Here is a 22,456-nt window from a genome sequence, read left to right on the forward strand (position 1 = left end):
CGCAAGCATGTCATCACCGTTTCAGGGGCGTCTGTGCCTGCGACTGAAAATTTGTACTCATTGTTTAGGGCTCACTTGTGAATCAGGTTAAAGTTATTTCTTGATGACTGTAATTATTGTTCAAATCCAAGCAGAAGGAAATAAAACAATTATTCAGACATACACACCCTAAGCAATGATGGAGACTTAAATACAAGGGGACCCTCACCCTCGATACTGTAACTTAAAAGATATAAGACAAAACATTGTTAATAAAACCTAAGCATGCTCCCCCGCCGTCACCATGGCGCTAAAATACCAGAAAGCAGCGCGGACGGTGCCGAAAGCGCGTTTCCCTGTGTGTGTAGTGTTTTGGCTGTATCGCGCTCCGTAGCTGCGCAATCATGTCTCTGTTTACAGTACAGGGACCGGGGGAGAGAGTGTGAGACCGGCGGGAGTAGTATAGTACTTCCTACAGAGATCTGGGACAATGGCACAGAGCGTGCAGAATGTGACCATCGCGCTCACTCTCCCCATCACCTGTCACATCTGCCTGGGCAAGGTAAGCGCTGCTCTCCCCTCACTGTGGCAGGCAGTATACTGGCCTCACATTAGTTGGAAGTCTTGTTCTACTCTCAGTACAGCTGCGGTAGTTCTAGTGTCAGATTATATAGTCTGATCATGTAATAAACCATCTGCTGCTGTGATGTCTGCAAAGCACACATTGGTAATAAAGTATTAATTAGGGACAGGTGTGAAATTTGCGATATTGACCATAGCACCCAGTCCCATGTAAGCTTAATTTTGGAATCTGTGCTACAGAAATGACAGCTAGAATTTGGTTGCATAAAGTTCATATGATTGATTTTGGATACTTGTGTTGGATGTACTGTTTTTTTTAATTTTTTATAGTATTTCAGCTGTGTGTATCAAATGTATGAGTTACATCCTATATAGCACAGGTTCTTAAACTCTGTCCTCAGGACCCCATACTGTGCATGCAGTGCCGGCGCTAGGCAGCGCTGCGCCCAGCGCCGTCCTGTGTTGCCACCCCTTCCCTCCTCCGCTCCCTCCCCCCTGTGCTTAAATATGTCCTATACCGCCGGGCGGGTGTTGGGTGATTCCTGCGCCCTTCGGAAACAGTAGCGCTCCGGGCGACGGACCGGCTTGGAGCCGCTACTGAGTGCATGTTTTCCAGGTTTCCTTACAGAATCACAAGTCAAATAATTGGCTTCACCTGTGGATCCTTTAAAACGTGTCAGCCAGTAATGAGTATACCTGCTACGTGACCGGAGTCCTGAGGACCAAGTTTGAGAACCACTGATATATAGTGTTATGTATGATTAAATCTTTGTCCATGTTTGAGTCCCATACAGGTAGTCAAAGTAAAGGCGCACATCCACTAGGTGATATTAATGAGCAATTGCACGATTAAGACATTGTAATCGTGCACTACAATGTCGGAAACGACCAACGATGCACGCTCCCGCTGGTCGTTTCCGACATCAATCATTGCCCGAACATGCCAGTCAATCTGCCGATAACCAGAGATTGACCATGTTCGGGATGATGGATGGTGCCTGCACTGAATGACTAATCATTCAGTGTAGGCACTGCAGGGGATGGGGAATGACGATACGATTACGATGTTGTAATCGTACTGTCTTACCCTAATCGCCTAGTGCAGGGGTGGCCAACCAGTCAGAGGCAAAGAGCCAAAAAATATCTGTGGTCAAGTTGAACAGCCGATTGCATCTAGCTGTCACAAGGCCATGCCCCATTTTTGTGTCACACCCCTGTATTTAGTCACACTGGCGGTGAGCCCAGTACATTGAACATACACAATTTACATAAAGTTCTCCACATAACTTTTTCACTGTTAAAGTGAAAGAAAAAGCCAGAGCAATATGGAAAACATTGAAATAGCCACGTTCACATAAAATACACAGAAACAAGCCAGATCCACATAAAATACATTTTAAATACACATCCAAATAAAGTACATATTGAAATCCAGAACCACATAAAATACATTGAGAAAGCCAGTGTCCATTATGTTGTGCCCATTAAGCAATGCCTCCAGTAGTTGTGCCCATTAAGCAATGCTCCCTGTAGTTGTACTCCCTAAGGTAGTGCCCCCAGTACTAGCTCCCCCTCCCCACCCACACCCCTATGAAGAAACGTACCTCTCTTCATGCTGGCATGCTCTACGCCGTCAGGGCTCCGAGTCCCGCCATTTCTTCTGCTGCCTACTGGATCCAGCAGGCGTGCGGGCTCCTCACATCACGAGTGACGTCATGACGTCTCCTGCGCATTGCATTACTGGAAACGCTGGCCTCTGAAACGATCAGAGGCTTCTTTAGTCTCTAATTGCTTCAGAGACCAGCATTCTCAGTACCACTGAGGGCATGCCGAGCCATGAGCCGCATGCTGCTCGAGAGCCGTGGGTTGGCCACCCCTGGCCTAATGGATGTGCGGCTTAAGACTAATTAAACAGACATGTTAACAATTTATGTCGGTGTTTTCAAATTGCTTTCTCAATACAACCCATTTGTTTTTAAAAATGTTCAGTTGTCTTTATTGAGGAACGTGCATGGTCACCAAAGACTGCTAGTTTAAATTGGGAAATCAGAAAATCAAGGGCAGTCCCCCTAAATCACATTACTATTAAGTAGCAATATTTATATAGTTCTACATATCATGGTTTACAGAGGATATTTGTCCACATTAGTCCCTGCTCAAACTATGGACACCATTTTTTAACAAGACTTAACCCCTTTAGCACTCGCTGTGGTCACATTACCGGCAATGAGGACCTGGCAGCAGACATTCAGCTTCAGCGAAGCATTTCAGGCACTGCCAGCTCACTGCCGGGTTTCTGTGTCATGCGCATGATACAGAAACCCGTTACTGACAGTGATAAGCTGCCAGTAACAGAGCTGAAGACGCCGCTGGTGTTAATTTTGTCAAAAGCCAATTAATCTACCAGTTGGACTGGCCAACCTGTGGCTCTCCAGCTGTTGTGAAACTATGGGCGGTATTCAATAGTTTCGCCCCTTTACGAGCCCCACAGGGGCTATTCAATTGTTGCTCCTGTTGGGCGCGATCAGCTGCCAGCACACCATTTCAGCTTGCAGCCCCAGGGGGGTGCGAGCTGAAAAGTGACCTGTTTGGGTACCCAAACAGCACTTTTCGCGATCGCGCCTCCACTTTGGTCGGAGTAGCCGTTTTACGAGGCTAAACCTGACCACTTTGGGTGCGATCAGCATAAAAAACAGCAACAATTGAATAGCGCCCTGCGATCTTCCGTCACTTTAGGCGGGAGATCGGGTGCACTATAACAACTGAATACCGCCCTATATGTCCAGCATGCTTTATCAGCCCATCGGTGGGAGGTTATGCTCGGACTTCTAGTTCCACAACAGCTGTAGTGCAACATGTTGGCCATGCCTGTACCAGTATGTCATTAAAGTGTAGCTGGAAAGTTGCACTTTCCACTGTGAGTCTGAAGTGGTAACCATTGTACCACCATACAGTCTACCAAAACCAAACCCATTGTGGATTAGGGTCACCAACTAGGACTGTTAGCAGGCATAAATGCTGCTGATTGGTCAGCATGTTGTGGTCCCTATGGAGTAGTACATATGGGGCGGTATTCAATTTAAGTGCACCCGCCTTTCCTGGAATTGGCCTCCCTACCTCTGTCAATAAAGCAGAGGCATAGAAAGGTCTGCGCGCGAATACGCAGGACCCATTCTGCACACTCTCAGAATGGGTCCGGCACATGCGCAGATTCCCGATAATCAGGAATCTGTGATCAGCAGGGTGCACTGCTGAATCAGGCCCTGAGCCTTGTACTCCATCTGATAGAGCAGGGGTAGGTTACTGTAGTCTGTTACTACAGCTGTTGTGAAACTACACAAACCAGCATGCACTGCTACAGTTATAGCATTCCCCAGCAGCAAAATTGTAGCAGGTCAAGCTGGTATATGTAGTTCCACAGTAGCTGGAGTGCAACATGTTGCCTTTTCCCCTTGTGATAAAAAAAGAGGGGAGTAGGTAACTCTAGACAAAAACTGAAATGAATGTTTTGATAAATTGGATGAGAATCAGCAAGGTTCGCTATTCTGCTAATATCAGCGGTGATATGCAAATAATTGCATTCGTATTGCGATCGCAGCCCAGCATAAGGACGCCCACTTCCCCTTGCATATACATCTGTATACTTTGGCAACGTAGCGAAATAATCGGTAACATCGGACCCATAAACACAGTTAAGACTGGTCAGATCTAACTCAGGAATTGCTTACTTCAGCGCATGCTATGAAGCCTCAGGCTGCGTATGGTATCGCATTGGCTAATTTATGCACTGCCTTGCAACACCATTGAAACGCATTGGCACGCCTGTGTTCTCCCAACCACCCCCCGTCACCACCCACAAATGGCATTTCCTATCAATCACTCTGCGTCGCCACGGCTGTTTAGCGCCCTGCGATGCGTAGTCACGCGCACTGCTATGCATACGCAGATTGCATGTGTATTAGCAACTGCGATCCTTGCTACATCAGGCCCAGTGTCTTGAAAAGCTGGGGAATGTAGTATTTTTATTAGGAGATATTGGTCAGCCTTCTCAAATGCAACAGACAAGTGATTAATGGCCTTTAAGCTGCATACACACACAAAGGTTTTCTGTCCACCCATCCAACTAGTTGGTTGGAATGAAAATCTGATAAGGTATGAAAGCAAATGACAATCAGCAATTTGCTCCCAAATGCCGGAAAATGGACAAAAACTGTTGTTTGAACAAATTGTTTAGATCAAACATTGTCTGACGACCATATTCATCTGTTTTCTGGCATTTAGGAGCAAATTGCTGATCATCATTTACTCCCATACATTACCAGATTTTCATTCCAACCAATCAACTTGTTGGATGGTTGGACAGAAAATCTTTACATGCGTACCCAGCCTTATCGGTGATCAAAAATATTACCACCTTAATCACTGTAGTCTGTGTCATGTTGAATGAAAGTAGACTGAAGTTTTTGTGAGGCAAGTGAAGGCAAGCCTCTTGGTAGGTTTGAAGGGACATTCCAGCTGAGAAATGCAATGGTAGTCTGACAGAGAGCTTGTGTCTGAATTCTTTTTTATCAGAATTAGAAGTAATTACTGTATACTTGAATAATGATGGAAATATACCAATGGATAGAGAGATTACTGTTATTAGATAAGGCTGGGATGAGCACAGAAGATGGATCAAATGAAGAGAAGTTGCTCAAGGGTGTGACTGCTGCTACACCCCTTGGTAAGCCCTAGAAGGTTCACTTTATGTGAAAATCTGAGTTAAGTGCACCCTCTGGGGCTTAGTGTGCAGTGTAACTCCTATGCACTTAACCTGGGAGCTATGGGTTAACGCATGGAAATTGGCAAGTTAATGAATAGTTCTGGAGTTTTGTTGCGCTTAACAGGGCTATTTGACGCGATTTGAGGATGTGTCTGTGGACACGTGTATTGGAGATGGGGAGGGAGCTGGAATTGGTGAAATATCAGCAGCTACTTGAGGCAGAAGAAGGAGCTTTTATTGTCTGGTGACAGGTTGAGAATATTACAGTAAAGGAATGAAGATAGGTAAGAAGTTCATGAGTGCAATAGAATGAGAAAAATGGATACTGTATGTGATGCATCTAACCCAAGTTTTTTAATTGCTTCTTATACTGACTTCTTATATAGTGGTGCTCATTTACAGAAAACAGGCCACATGTGGCCAAAATAATGAGCTGTTTAAGGCGATATGAGGGCCAATAAATTCTTGTTACTGCGGAGCCATAAAAACAAGATCTCTATATAGTTTATACACAAACACACATCGGGTAAAATAAGTGTTGAACACATCAACATTTTTCTCAGTAAATGGGCGATATTCAATTGTATCGCCCTCCTACACACCTGACAGGAGATATTCAATTGTTGCTCCTGTCGGGCGCGATCGGCTGCCAGCGCGCCATTTCAGCTTGCAGCCCCAGGGGGGTGGGAGCTGAAATGGGCAAAAGTGACCTGTTTGGGCGCCCAAACTGCTCTTTTTGCGATCGCGCACAGCACTTTGGTGGGGGCTAGCCAATTTATGCGGCTAAACCCGACCACTTTGGCCACGATCAGCGCGAAAAGCAGTAACAATTGTATAGCGCCCTGCGATCTCCCGTCTCTTTAGACCGGAGATCCAGACCGCGAAAGCAATCGAATACTACCCAATATATTTGTAATGGGCTATTGTAATGAAGTTTTCAGTAAATGTCAGCAACAACCCATGCAATCCACACATGCAAAGAATTCAAAGTTATGTGTAATAATGTGAAATCGCACAGGGTTAAAAAGTATTGAACATATGAAGAAAGGGAGGTGCAAAAAGGCATGGAAAGCTAAGACACCAGCTGAAATCTATCAGTAATTAGAAAGCAATCCTGCCCCTTGTCAGTGCAAATTAATATAAGCTGGTTCAGTACCAACTGATGGCCTATAAAAAGGTGTCACAAAAGAAACTTCTCATGATGGGTAAAAGCAAAGAGCTCTCTTAAGACATTTGCAACCCTATTGTTGCAAAACATACTGATGGTATTAGTTACAGAAGGATTTCTAAACGTCTGAATGTTCCAGTGAGCAGTGTTGGGGCCATAATCCGGAAGTGGAAAGAACATCCTTTCACCATAAACAGGGTACGACCAGGTGCTCCTCGCAAGATTTCTGACGGAGGAGTGAAAAGAATTATCAGAACGGTTGTCTTAGAGCCATGGACCACTTGTGGAGAGCTTCAGAAAGACCTGGAATGAGCCGGTGCAATTGTTTCAAAGAAAACAATAAGTAATGCACTCATCCACATGGCCTGTATGCACGCTCACCATGCAAGACTCCATTGCAGAAGAAAAAGCATGTTGAAGCTCATTTAAAGTTTGCTGTACAACATTTGGAAAAGCCCATGAAATACTGGGAGAATATAGTCTGGTCAGCTGAGTCCAAAAGGGTGAAAGCCATAATACACACCATGTTTGGAGGAGAAATGGCACTGCACATCACCCCAAAAACACCATACCAACAGTGAAGTTTGGAGCTGGGAACATCATGTTGTGGGGCTGTTTTTTAGCATATGGTACTGGCATACTTCATTTGATTGAAGGAAGGATGAATGGACAAATGTACCGAGACATTCTTGATAAAAAATCTGCAGCTATCTACCAGGATGCTGAAGATGAAACGAGGGTGGACATTTCAGCAAGACAATGGTCCCAAACACACAGCCAAGGACATTCTCAATTGGTTTCAGAGAGTGAAAATAAAGCTGCTAGCATGGCCCAGCCAATCACCTGACTTGAATCCAATTGAAAATCTATGGAAAGAACTAAAGATCATAGAGTTCATAAAAGAGGCCCACGGAACCTTCAAGATTTGAAAACTTGTTTGTGTGGAAGAATAGGCCAAAATCACACCTGAGCAATGCATGCGACTAGTTTCTCCATACAGGAGGCGCCTTGAAGCTGTCATTACCAACAAACGTTTTTGTACGAAGTATTAAATACATTTCAGTAAGCTTTCAAAAGTGTTCAAAACCTTTCCCTGTCTCATTTCACATTATTACACATAACTTACGGTAACTTAATTTATGGACATCTATGGTTTGATTTCTTTGCATGTGTGGATTGCAGGGGTTGTTGCCGACATTTGGTGAAAATTTTGTTACAATAGCCTCATTACAAATATATTTACTGAGAAAAATGTTGATGTGTTCAATACTTATTTTACCCGCTGTGTATGTATCTATACGGTGGCACTCACTGCTCCAAATAAAGACACTGCAGGCAAAATTACTTAACCAATGTTTCAATGCACAGAGCATTTTCATCAGGGTGCTGTAATTTTGCCTGCGGTGTCTTTATTTGGAGCAGTGAGCTCCACCGTATAGTGATATATCTGTCTGCCATCCTTGTTGGCTGTCTGGGAGGGCACCTGCCTATACCTGAATATTGTGAATAGTTGGAGGAGTGCTGTGTGTGTGTGTGTGTGTATGTATTTATATATATATATATATATATATATATATATGTATATATATATGTGTGTGTGTGTGTGTGTATATATATATATATATATATATATATATATATATATGTATATATATGTGTGTGTGTGTGTATATATATATATATATATATATTTATATATATGTATATATATATATGTGTGTGTATATATATATATATATATATATATATATATATATGTATATATATGAGATAGTCAAGATATGTCCACACTCACGTTTTTGTAGTTGAAAATTACTGGGGTAGCTGCCCAGAAGAGACCTACAGGTCCTGTGTATAACCTTGAAAAGAGGGGTGCACTCACCAGTCTTCTAAAAAAGTCCTTTATTCCAACAATTAAAAGTAAATACAGGATCAACGTTTCGGTCCCAACCGTGGACCTTTGACAAAGGTCCACGGTGGGGACCGAAACGTTGATCCTGTATTTACTTTTAATTGTTGGAATAAACAACTTTTTTAGAAGACTGGTGAGTGCACCCCTCTTTTCAAGGTTATATATATATATATCAGTGTTCCCGCTAGGCTGTTTTAGCGGGGCGCCGCACCCTGCCCTACTTCTTAAGGGCAGAACGCGCCCTGCCCTTCAGAGACAGCCTGTGGGTTCTGCCTTCACCGGCGGGTCGCTGTGTCCCGCGGGGGGTCAAAACGGCGGCGCAGCGGTCACAGCCGGTGAATGGACGCCGGGCGCATGTGCCTGGCATTCATTCACAGTGACCGCAGCGCTAGGGGGCTGCCCGACATGTCCGTTAGTGCCGGGCACGCCCCCAGGAGTGACGAAAAGGGGACGCATCATACAGACACGCCACCTTTTCTTTGGCCATGCCCTCTTTTCGGGTGCGCGCGCGCCTTCGGGGGTCGCAAAAGTGCTTAACTCTGGGTCCGGCGCCCTGCCTCCCGCCGGACCTAGAGTGAAATATATATGATAATACTGTATATTTTATATTCTACATATACAGTCTGTTTGCTTCAAGTTTACGCAGAAGCCACTGAACTGATTTTCATGAAAACAGCATCATTTTGTAGCGCAAGCTTCTAGAAATAACCTGCACTTTTAGTCTTGATCCGTCAAGTTAAAGCTGAGCAATAACAAAAACAAATGTTATTGACATCATCAATGCAAGAGACAAGTGTGACACCATGTAGAGTTCCCACTAGGCTGTTTTAGCGTGGCGCCCTGCCCGATTTCAAAAGGGCAGAATGTGCCCTGGTAAAACAACCTGCTGGGTGCCGTCCCCACCCGCGGGTTGTAGTGTCCTATGGTTGGTAAAAACTGTGGTGCAGCGCTCACCACTGGTGGATAGATGCCATGCGCATGTACATGCCATCTATGCACAGTGAGGTGAGACCTTGGGGGCCCGTCCAGCATGTCCCTAAGTCAGGGCATGACAATCTTTTCTAAAACCTAGGAGCCAGGATGAAAGTGTAGGATCCAGACCCCACTCCCCTTCGCTGGGGGCAGCCTTACTGATCACCTACACCCTGGGCAACCAACCGCCATGGCCACACCACTAACTGGATACCCCAGGTATACCACGCTCCCACAGCCACATTACTGAGCAGCTAACCCCCCCTCCAGGCAACCAACCCCCAGAAAGACCACCCCCCTGAAGCCAAAAAACCCCGGGCAAGCAAAGCCACCGCCGGGAGTGGCCGAACTAGAGAGTGGTGGGCCTAGATGCAAGAATATTCTTTGGGCTTTAGTGGTCCCCCTATGCAGTGCCCCCACTAGTAGTCCCCCCTATGCAGTGCCCCCACTAGTGGCCCCCCTATGCAGCGCCCCCACTAGTAGTCCCCCCTATGCAGTGACTCCAGTAGTTGTCCCCACTATGCATTGCCCCTAGTAGCGGCCCCACCCTGTACAGTGCCCCAGTAGTGGCCCTCCCATACAGTGTCCCCCGTAGCGGCCACCCCCACCTATGCAGTGCCCCCACAGTGTCCACAGAAGCAGCCACCCAAACTATGCAGTGCCCCTTACACACACACACACACAAAATAAAACACAACTTACCTAATCCACGCTCCTGCCAGCGATCACCGCTGTCAGCTCCTCCCGGCCCGCTCTGCACTATGGCAGAAACGTCTGTCTGACTCTCATCGGCTGCTATAACAAACATACAGCCGCTGCTGGCGGCTGTGTGTTTGTTACTCTGTAGTGTGGACCACGCTTGCCTTGCGGTCTGCACTACACGGTGGCCCGGGGGTTGTTTAAAATCTGGTTGCCAGGCAGCCAAATCTGGTAGCCCTGGCGACCTGGCCCCCGGGTTTTGTCGAGCCCTGCACTAAGTGCTGGGCATGCCCCCAAAAGTGATGAAAAAGGAGCGCGACTTAAAGACATGCGCCCTTTCTTGTGGCCACCCCCCCCTTTCGGACACGCACAAGAATACCATTTCTATAGTGCGGCGCCCTGCCCTGCGCCGGACCTAGATTGAACACTAACCATGCACGCTGCCCCGTGGTCACTTGATTAGGCTATATAGCATTCTGTGTACAAGGCGCACAGTGACATTGGTGTGAATAGTGAGTGAAGGTGCTGCTGCTGGTCTAATGGGCCACTCCTGCGACAGGCCGCTATGCAGAGCAATACAACTGTAACCCCTCAAATAAAAAATGCTGACTAGTTGTGACTATATACAGTACATGGAAATCAAAGATTAGACTTAGATCATGTGCAATCTCATCCCAAACCAAATTTGGAGCAGAAAGTAATTTGGGGGACCCTTCAGTGTTCTGTGATGTGTGCCTCAGAATAAACCATTTCGGCACTCTGCCATTGTATACCTTCACTGATTTTCCTTGCACGCTGCAGAGGTGCAAAGGAAAATGAGCAGATGTTCCTTACTGTAATAAGCAGTGCTGTGCGTAGCTGGGCATTGTAGTGATATCCGGCTACAAATCATGGAGAACTGAATTATCCCCTAATATGATGTATAAACTTGTTGAATTATGAAAATTTTGGCTGTAAGATGTGTATATTAAATATTAACCTATATATGTTTTATGTGCCATTTCTTCACATAGAGATGAGAAGAATAATATGTCCCATTTTACATGAGCTTTCTTTCTGTTATCCACAGGTACGTCAGCCTGTCATCTGTGTCAACCATCATGTCTTCTGTTCTGTTTGTATTGAAATGTGGCTGAAGAACAACAGTCAGTGCCCAGCCTGCAGGGTGCCTATTACCCCTGAGAATCCCTGCAAGGATATCATAGGTATGGTAACTAAATGTCATTGCTTTCTAAGTGTCACTCATGCATGCAAATCTGTTTCAGGCTTCCAATTATAGGGTGAGGTCATTGGAAGTAGTCCTATTTATTTTATTTTTTATTAAACCCCTTTCTCCAAAAACTAATAGAACACCTGATTAGGAGCAGCCTTTCAATCTGTTCCCCAAAGGACCAATTAATACCCCATAAATAATATTTTAGAGATGTCAGGTGTAGCTTCTTTTGGGGAGGTAACCTGGGATATGGGCAGTGGTGTAACTACAGCCCCCGCAGACCCCACGGTGGCTTGGGGGCGCGGGAGCTTGTGGGGCGCTGTGGCTGCAGATTCCATGCGGACTAGCCGTCCACATGAAATCTGCAGAAAAATCCCCTCCAAAAATGTCCGCCGCCTCGGAGGAGACAGATGCTAGAGGTCCTACTGGACCTCTAGCATCTATTAGTCACCCAGGCAGGGTGGTAGTGCGGTAGTACATAAGTGCCGTCCGCACTACACTATTGGCATAACAAACACACAGCCGCCGGCGCCGGCTGCTGTGTGTTTGTTTTAGCAGCCGATGAGAGTCAAACAGACTCTCATCGGCTGCTGTGCCCACTGCCGGAGCTGGGCATCTTCTGGCTCCCGCAGTGGCTGATGGGAGAGCTCTCCCATCATGCAGAGTGGGCCGGCCCGGGAGGACGCCAGACGGAGGAGCTAATGCCGGAGCGGGGATCAAGGTAAATGGAGGTCTTTGTATTTTTTGTGTGTGTCTGTCTGGCCGGGGGGGGGGGGGGCTTACTACTACTGGGGGGCATTGCTGGGGGGGTGGTTAACTACTGGTACTGCTGGGGGAGGGACTACTACTGTGGGGCATTGCTGGGGGGGTGGTTAACTACTGGTACTGCTGGGGGAGGGACTACTACTGGGAGGCATTGCTGGGGGGGTTTACTACTGCTGGTACTGCTGGGGGGGGACTACTACTGGGGGGCATTGCTAGGGGGGGTTAACTACTGGTACTGCTGGGGGGGGACTACTGGGGGCATTGCTGGGGGGTTACTACTGCTGGTACTGCTGGGGGGGACTACTGGGGGCATTGCTGGGGGGGTTACTACTACTGGTACTGCTGGGGGGTTACTACTATTGGTACTGCTGGGGGGGATTACTACTGGGGGGGACTACTGGGGGCACTGCTCGGTGGGACTACTACTGGGGGCACTGCTCGGTGGGACTACTACTGGGTGGGACTGCTACTAGGGGTACTGCTGGGGGGACTACTACTGGGTGCACTGCTGGGGGGGGACTGCTCCTGGGGGCATTGCTGGGGGGGACTACTACTGGGGGCATTGCTGGGGGGGCTACTACTGGGGGTACTGCACTGATGGGACTACTACTGGGGGAATTATATAAGGGGCACAGCACAGGGGGACCACTACCTGGGGCACTATAGAAGGGGCACTGCATAGGGGGGCCACTACTGGGGGCACTGTATAAGACCCCTGACAACTAGCAGGTTCTTTAAAAGTAATTAGAAGCCTTACTGTGGGGTATAAAATGGTGTCAGGGGGCAAATATGTAAGTGGCACTTTGGTAATAGGCATTACAGTGTGCGGCATAATGTGTAATGGACATTATGGTGTGTAGAATAATGTGGAAGGGGCAGTACGGTGTGTGGTATAATGTGTAAAGGGCATTACTACAAGGAGGAAAAATACTGCAAACTGTCTAGGGGGGTTGGACACATTTTTAACTTTTGCACTGGGAGCCAAATTGCGTATGAATGGCCCTGTAATTATTTTACCAAAATGCCATGGGGGGGGGGCTTCAGGAATATTTTTGGCAGAGGGGAGCAAAATTTATAGTTATGCCACTGGATATGGGACTGGTTGTGATAGGGACTATAATTACTTTTCCTGGACTTCTACATTATGAGGAGTAAAAAAGTAATATTTTCTTATAACCTGTTAATCTGCAGTTGTCTCGGCTATTACACTTTTTTCATAACTTTATCCTCACAATGGTTGAATTTGTTTAGGAAGATCCTTGGAGAAGAGCTCTGTATTAGCATATTTGAATATAACCTATAATTTGGAGATGTCTTGTTGTTCGCATAGGAAGTGTTTAAATATATTTATCAGTTCTCTTGTGAATATGGATGTCTTATTTTTCATAGGTGGGACAGGTGAAAATGAATGCATAGTCAGTCATTCAATCCGAAAACACCTGCGTAAAACTAGACTTGAGCTTCTCCACAAGGAATATGAGGTAAACAATTACATGTTTAAATTAAGAAAAATTGTTTTCATTAAGTTTGCTTTATCAAGCAAAATGCAGTATCCTTTCATTACCACGCGCTGTATGGATGTACAGATCTGTACTCCGGTAAGAGAGGAGAGACAGACAAGGATTGAGGTGGACATAGATGAGTGTGAGACAAACTGGGGAGGGGGGACAGAGATAAGAAAGTGAGACAGATGAGGGGACAGAAATTAGAGAGACTGTGGGATGGGGAAAAAGATGAGAGAGAGTCTGAGGGAGGTGAGACTAAGATGAGAAAGAGACACATGGGAAGACGGGAGACAGATTAAAGAGGAAGACAGTTGGGGCACAGAGGTGAGAGAGACTGGCTGGGGATGCCAAGATGACCAGCAGACAGGGGGAATAGAGATTAGAGAAATGCGAGGGGGGAATGGGGACAGAGATTATAGAGGGAGACAGGAGGGTTAGAGATAAGAGCGAAATAGGTGGAGGAAAAGTAACAGAGATGAGAATGTGGAAGTAAGACAGAAAAACCCTGCAATGCGGACACAGTAGCTAGCAACATGGCCAATGACAGGTACTGCTTCAGAGAAGCAGTCTGTACGTACAGTAAAGTTAGTACAGCCTCCCAATAGTAAACCTAGGAAATGCAATACAGACATATATAAAAGCTTTCCAATGTCTGTATTTGTCTAGAATGTCAAATACTTGTGTAACAAGGTATTCACTTTATTTTGTAAAACAAACAATATTTAACATTATGTATAGATAAATAAAGAGCAACATCTTAAATCTCCCTGGCTGGATGTAAAAGTTGAGAACTGACCGCATTTTGGTTGTACCCAGTAACTTTATTTTTATGCAACTAAAATAACTGGAAAGTATTGCCAACAGTATGATTTCTTATTACCATTTGTGTTTTTAGGATGAAATAGAGTCCCTGGTAAAAGAAACAGAAGAGCTAAAGAGAACAAATATTAAATTAGAAGAGCGACTTAATGAATTAGCTGATCCTGCCACTGCAACTTCACCCTGCAATTGTGGACAGAAAGAAGCAGATGATAGGAGCAACATTAGTGATAAACTACTAGTGGAGTGGAACCGAAAGCTTGAAATGGTGAATGCTGCAAACAGGAAGGTGACAGAAGACCTAGAAAAGTTAAAAGAGGTAATTTATAGTGTGTGAGTTGTAGATTTAAGACTGATGCAGAGTTTATCCCAAGTGCATATACGGAGCGTATCTTACGTGTTCATGCGCTGGAGCCGGCATAAACAAGTAAGGGAGATGCAGAGTCGTATGCAAATCGGTAGCAATTGACTTGCAGAATTGTAACAGTGGGCTCACAAGTGTTCAGTGAGGGCGTGTATTATATATATTAGTCTCCGGTTTAGGGGTCTGTCTGTTCGTTCGCGCTACTCTCGTGAATCGCTGGACAGATTTTGATGGGGTGTTCACTATTCTACACAGCATTGGTAGAGAAAGGTTTAGGTGTATGAACCATTCATCTGTAACAAAAGGGAGCCGAGTACTGATTGTTTTAGTGAAGCAAGTGACAAAAAATTTTTTGCATCAAGCTATTGTATAGGAGCTGGCTAGGGTGCTGAAACAGCAAGACAGCATCTGAAACTGAGGCTTGGAATGAAGCAGTTCACAGCAAAAACAGTTCTGTTGTGTGAGTGTCTGCTGCGGCAAGGATGAGGGCTGCGCTCTGATTGGCTCTCTAAGACAGTGAGAGACAATCAGAGATAGCACTGTGCCCTGTTGCATAGCAGCAGCCTAGAAAGGGATGGGAGTCAGGGACTGAGCAGGGTCACATCTGAGGCAGACAGAGAGTGAGAAATTGTTTCCAATGAATCCATGAAGATGCCCTGATGCAGACACAGGAGCCAGGGGAGGAAAGCTATCAGGAATGTAAAATAACCATTGTGGCAAACAGCAGACTGCCACAATCAAATGGTAAAAACGCTACAATCGGAACTATCCCTACCTGAGCCTGCAGGCGGACTCCGGCCACCACTCCCCCACCGTGAAGTGCTCCCTCTCCAACCTGATGTTCCCTCTCAGCCACGTCTTCGCTGAACAGGAGAAGTCAGCGCTGTTCTCGGTCAGGGGCACCATGGCTAGGAAGCTCAACAGGAAGACCAAGAAATACAAGGTACTTTGTGCAAAGAGGTCATTGCTTATCGCCATATTTGGCAGTCCTGGAGGGATGTGCATGGAGCTGCAGACATATGCACAGGTGCCCCAGCCCCAGGGATGTGCTACTGATAATGCTTACGGTAGCTGCAATGCAAATCTCTCATCCATGATCCTCCTGCCCTTCCCAGCAAATCCCAGTGGCCAGGCCCCAACTTGCTGCAGGGCAGCAGCAGCAGGGGTGGGGGGGTTGTGGTTACACTGGTGGAATGCTGGGGGTTGTGGTGAGATGCTAAGGCATGTGGTGAGATGCAGGGGCTGTTGTAAGAACCAGTGGCAGGAGTGAGAAACACAGGGGCCTGTGGCGAGATGCCAGGGGCTGTGGTCTAATATAGGATGCTGTGGTGAAATGCAGGGTGCAGGAGTGATAAACAGGAGGCTGTTGTGAGATGCAGGGGGTAGGTGTAAGAAGCAGGAGGCTGTTGTGAGATGCAGGGGGTAGGTGTAAGAAGCAGGAGGCTGTTGTGAGATGCAGGGGGTAGGTGTAAGAAGCAGGAGGCTGTTGTGAGATGCAGGGGGTAGGTGTAAGAAGCAGGAGGCTGTTGTGAGATGCAGGGGGCTGCGGTGACATGGCATAGGTTATTATGAGATTCAGGGGGCTGTAGTGAGATTAAATTGCTCCCGTGTGAAGCCGGGGCGGGTCGCTAGTATATTAATATATATATATACACACTGTACTTTTTCTGTAGATGGACGAACAGAAACTCTCTGCAAAATTATTTTCTTTTGTATCTTAAATAATTTGTATGGAGCATTAACAGTGCAAATAAATCCTTTCTGTAGGACATATGCCCCTTCCACACAGTCTTCTCCCTGTTCTGTGCATTCATGTTGTAATCCCAACAGCTAACATATTTTATTCTGTATGGACACATACACCTCAAGTATCATGTTATTATTAATGCTATGTATTGATGGATACACATGAATAAGGTTAAAGTTGCTCCACCAGTATCTCCTGGGAAAATACCTGTCAGAGTGCTAACATAACATTTACTGCAAGGCTCCAAGGCATCTTTTATGCTGTTTTGACATGATCTAATAGACATTGTATGTAACCTAATAAGACAGCATTTGTTTAAGTTGACTAACTTGGAAAAACTATAGCGCTTTTCAGTTTAAACATGATGATCATGATGATGATGATGATGATGATGTTGGGTATGGGACTTCCTGTGCTAGTCCTCCTGTAATTGAAAGTCTGCAGCAATAAGCACTTGTTAGTTGCACTCTAGTACAGAGAGTATCTAGCCAACAATTGGATTTAGAATGAGGATTTTTTCTCAAATGCCCAGTATATACTGTACATTATTTTGCTTTTCCTGGCTGTAGACTAGAACTACACAAATACTTTGTATTTCTTCTTCAGTATTATGCTGCCAGTTTATAGAATAACTTTTATTTGAAAACTAGTAACTTCCATAGTTGTCACTTTTTCTCCACCTATTACTAGGGGTATTGTGAGTGTATTACACTCCTGAGCATTGATAGAGCAACATGGTTGGCCTCTCCACAGACTCACTCATACTTCAATTATCTTGGTCTGTCCAGCTCAAACACCTTTAGCACAAGTAGTGCTACATACAAGTTGTTACTTTCTGACAAATACCTGGGAGCACGCACACTTGTCAGAGTTGCGGCATGAAAGAACTTCATATATGTAAAATGTTCTGTCCTTGTTGCATAATTTATTATAAAAGTGGTAGAATGCAACATTTGCAATGCCAAGCAAGAACTTTTGAACAAACCCTGGGAACAATTTTTTTGCTGTGTTCAGTGTAAAACACTTATTTGTACCTGCTACAACCTCATTGTCTAAAGGGAGACTCCCTGGTGGAGCTGAATACTCCTGTCCCAGGTAAAAGATAATCTTTGGACAATTAATTCTGGACCAACATGCTTAGTTTTACAAAAAAGGCTCTCATGCTGGGTACACACTAGACAATATGTCGTCCAATCCGTCGGATCAGATCGACATATCTGGCACATTCTCTAGTGTGTACCCGCTATGTCGCTGACTATACGCGCTCCCGCGGGTCATCAGCTACATCCTCCATCTGCCCTACATGCAGGGCTGATGGGGGATGTCGTTGGTGAGGGCCATGCTGCCAAATGTGTATGCATTTACCGATACCGGGTCCCATCGCTGCCGATGTCGGGCTGAGTACACATCGTCTAGTGTGTACCCAGTCTAAGAGATGAGGCTCTCCTGGAACATATCCCATTATACCTTCTTCCTATGTCACTTTGTAAATGTCTAGTTTTCTCCATCTGTTGAATCCCACAAAAGCCTGAACCCTTGTCTATTGAAGATTTCAGTCTATCACTGAGTAACTTTAGGGGGTCAGGGCTATGATGTTCTTAGAAGCTATCCCTCACACATCAGGGCAGGCTGGAGACATTTATGTGCACTAGAATCTCTTGGATAATGCTTCTTGGCTGGGAATCAGTATGAATGACCACCGGACGTCAGCCCAGCAGTACAAATCCCGACGCCGGCCCGATCGGTTAAAATCCTGACCGCGCAGGTAAGTATACTATCCCTACCTCCCTAACTTTCCCTTAGGGGTGCCTAACCCCAACCCCCCCCCGGTGCCTAACCTTCCTCCATTAGTGCCTAAACCTAACCCTCCCCCCCCCCCCCCCCCCCTTCCCGCACCCCAAACCTAACCTTCCCCGGGTACATGTATACTCTCCTCCGGCAGAGGATGGTCGGTTAGGCGTTTCGGCGTATTCGGTATTCCGACGCCTATGTTAAATTCCTTGCCGGGATTAGTGTTGGGATAACTATATCCGCATGGCTGAGATGAGTTTGGAGTTTTTCATTTTTTTATTACATTGTTTGCTGTTGTGTTTCTTATACATGTTGCATTCTTAGGAGATATTAAAATGTGCAGTTGTTCATCCTTTGGTGGTATTCCTTTCTTGCATATCATTACCGTAACCCCTTCTTACATTCACATTTTTTTTTTGTCGGAATCCACTTACCCACCAATATGTCTTTGGATTGTGGGAGGAAATCTGAGGTACTCAGAGGAAACTCACGCAAACACAGAGAGAACATACAAACTCCACACAGAGGTTTGGTGGGAAACAAACCCTAGACCTCAGTGCTGAGAAGCAGTAATGCTAGCTGTGTTGGTCAAATGCTCTGATTCAGTAGTACGATTTCTATATCATGTACTTTAAATGATTAACTGAATATTTTATATTGTAGCCCCTCAAAACGGAAGTGTGTTGGAGTACCCCTCCACCCCCGTTCTTCACATACTGGCGAACAATGTAGAATTCTTTAAAGCTAAATTCAGTAAATGTAATATTTTGATGTTGATATAAACATACTATAGGTGCCACAGGAAAACCTTTAAAGAAATCAGAGCATTTAAGATTGAACCCTATGTGTAGAGCGGTTGGCTGCATAGAATCTAGCACTGCAGAGTGAGACTAAATCTATTTGCTGGTCCTCATTACTTCGACATTCTAAGAGCTACTGTGCCCATGTATTTCCTTAATTCCCACAATACCCCACATTGTGACACCTAAGAGTGTATTTTAGTATTCTATAATATTTCACAGACTGCAATTCAGTGACTTGGGTTTCTGTAGTACTCTAGACTTCACTCCTTATGCCTACATGAAAAAGTACAGAGATTATCTATATTAGTGCTGTAAAATAGGTTTGCAAAGCAAGTCCACTTCAATAACATTGCAGGTTCATCCATTCTAGTAGGGGATCCGATAACGTTCTAGAGGTTACGTTCTAATATTACCTCCCTCCTAAGTAGTTTTGTCTGCTGAGCCAGGGACAGATGGCTTGCTGCACTTATTTATTTACCTATAAATCAAAACTGTAAATTAAAGTCACACTAACCCTGCTTAATGCGCTGCAATATGATGTTATATACTTATAATAGACCAGTGTTGTTTATATATAAACTCTTTTGAATAATTTCAAAATGACCACAGTTCTGATGTTGTCACTTCATTGGTCATTAGGAAAATCTGTGTATTCTAAAGAATAATGTACTCTTTCTTGTAAAGCATTACTCATATTAGCATGTCTTACTGATTTCTGTGACTTGTATTTAGCTTACAGTCATCTGGTTATATATGGTTACAGAACTCCTCAGTGACTTCTAATATCTCTATCAACTACAGCATGAAGTTCATTTTAATGTGTACAAAAGACTTTCAGTATTCTCTGTGACAGTGTCTCATTCAAACATCCAATGTGAAGTATCACCATTGTTCTAGTAAGGTGGGTTAGGGGATAAGATACAAGAGACCCCAGAGCACCATGCATTGCAAAGTCACTATGTCACATGGGGAGGTAGGTGAAATCCAGGCTGCGGGATGCCGGTGGCCAGAATTCCAGCGCCAGAATCCTGACAGTAAGTAGTGTTGGTAGGGTGAGGGTTAGATGTAGGCACTGTGGGGTGGTTAGAGGGAGTGGAAGGGGTAGGATACTTACCTACAAGTGTCTGTATGCTAACCCTGTGGGGATGCTGGCATCGACTCGGGATTCTGACCGCCGAGGTCCCAAGCGTGGGCATCCCGTACCCAACCTGACACATGTACTTACCCAAAATTATAACTAAAGATAGACCATATTTCCCATATACTTTTCTGCAGCCAGCACAAAAATAAAGAGGAAATAGTGTCTCTTTATTACAAAGTATAGTAAATATGTTTGTAGTTTACACAATGGGGGGGGGGGGGGTCATTTTTTTTCTTTGTGCAGTTTCATTTTACAGTATGTATTGTGTAATTAAATACTTATGGTACAGTTTTACATTTCTAAAATGCCAATCACAGTGTATCATACAATTCTTACATCTTATGTCTGCAGTCTAATGCACATGACAGCCTTACTACTGTGCTTTGATGATGTAAGATATACAGGGGGGCTTCAAATAAAGGTCAATTTGCAGGAATAGTTACAGACCTTTTTTAATATTGGTTTTTATTTTATTTGTTTTACAAGTTGATTTTATATCTGACAAATCTATTAAAAATCTAATAGTCCTATAAATCAGAGTTTGTGAAATGTGCCTGCACATTTCAGTAGATATTCCACAGTTATGCTGCTAAACCCATTTACATGAAAGGATGCATTAAAGTGAATGTGAAAATATTTATCAATTTGTCACTCAAAAACTTAAACGTAATTTCTGTGGATGTGATAAAACGCCAATGAAGGGGAGTCACAGCAAATTAAAATAACACAAAAATAAGATCACTGGAAATACATCTGACACCTCCAGCATGTTGGCGTTCACATTTCTGAGTTTTACTTGACTATAGCAGCTTGTTAATCTACACAAGTGGCTCAAGTAGTTTAGACGTGGGGGGGCTAAGAGGTCATTGGTGAGTAAGGTTGCTCAAAGAGATGGGTTCCTTAGGATTTTCAAAATCAGTGCATGTTTAAAGAATGACAGAAGGCTCCAATTGATAGAGACAATATAGCTTGAGGTGGGTATGGAGAGAGAAAGAGAATAAGTTAAATGGGGAAAGTTTGAGGGATCAGGGTATTGATGAGATGATCAGATGAATTCAGAGAATTTGGCCTCAGTTAAGGCAGGATTGAAGAGTGCCTTAACTGAGTGTGAGGTGGTATCCTGTAGAATGGTCCCAATTTTGTCTTATAAGTAGGTGTGAAGGGAATTGGTGTAATGTATTTGGGCAGAGAAACAATTTGAAGATGACAAAGAGACATCAGGGGTTATGTAGTAGATTTGTTTTGGGAAGTGAGAGGGATGTGTTGTAAAATGTACATTTTCTAGTGAAGGAAGCTGATGCAGGAGCAAGGTTTTCTCAGTGTTGCTCAGTAATGTGGAAGAACTTTTGCATGTAGTAGTTTTTGATGGTTTGGGTAATGCTAAATTATTACCTCTATGACCTCCAAATGGGTTGTTATTCTGTTACTGAGCTTCTGCATTGGTGGAGAATGATGCCTGGGGATTATATATTTGAAATTGAGAAATGTGTGATTTTTGCAATGAAAATGTCAATATCTGATGCTTTGTGAAGCTCTGCAATGTTCAGGCACTAAAATTATTATTATTATTATTAACTGTTGTTCATTGTAGCCTATAGTTAATGACCCCAGGTGAGATTAAAAAGCCTGTTTCTGAGACCCATTGAATGTCCGTTATTATACAGTATATTTTATTGGGATTTGCCTTTTTTTGTTGAATCCTAGGACACTGGTACTTGGGGTCTCCGAATAATAGCACATGGAGGCTGTTCTAGAACAAGATGTTTTTATGGGTTGATTTGATTGCCTTTATTAAAACATTTAAATAATGAAACTACAGCTAACCTCCAAAGAACTACAATAAAGCAGACGTACTAGTTGCCTTATGTAAAAGAGCAACATTCACAAGTAAATATGTAAATATTTAATTTAACAAAATTTGTGATGTATCAGTTTATTTTTCCAGTTGTTTTTTTCACAGATATTGGCCATTGTCTACTAAAAGTGTCTGGCTGCTGTGTTCCCCCTATTGGATTACTGATAATGATATCTGCTGTGCTTTGGAAAATCTCCCGATCCCTGATCACATCCTTATCCTAAATATTTTTCTTGGTGATACCAGAGAGTTTTGTATATATTTATGAATTTGATTAGTAGCTGTTTTAAGTAAACTAAATTCTCTTTTAGGCTTAGTGGTCATTTAACTTTTCCACTTCTGGCAAATCTGTGTTCAGACAATTGTATAATCTACTCGG

The 22,456-nt window shown here is 44.4% G+C and overlaps 1 protein-coding gene across 1 annotated transcript in view; it reads left to right on the top strand.

Moving 5' to 3' along the window:
* Positions 1–298: 298 nt before the first annotated feature.
* OBI1 (ORC ubiquitin ligase 1) overlaps positions 299–22,456 on the top strand; it is a 29,638-nt gene continuing 7,480 nt past the window's right edge. Inside the window, exons 1-4 of the mRNA XM_088459084.1 lie at positions 299–541; positions 11,144–11,279; positions 13,442–13,533; positions 14,453–14,695. Coding sequence (XP_088315210.1) covers positions 470–541; positions 11,144–11,279; positions 13,442–13,533; positions 14,453–14,695 — 543 coding nt within the window. The 5' untranslated portion in view covers positions 299–469. The remainder of the gene's footprint in view (positions 542–11,143; positions 11,280–13,441; positions 13,534–14,452; positions 14,696–22,456) is intronic.

The sequence above is a fragment of the Taudactylus pleione genome, unplaced genomic scaffold (genome assembly GCF_031769625.1).
Source record: "Taudactylus pleione unplaced genomic scaffold, aTauple2 ptg000041l, whole genome shotgun sequence".
In the NCBI taxonomy this organism is placed as follows: Eukaryota; Metazoa; Chordata; class Amphibia; order Anura; family Myobatrachidae; genus Taudactylus; species Taudactylus pleione.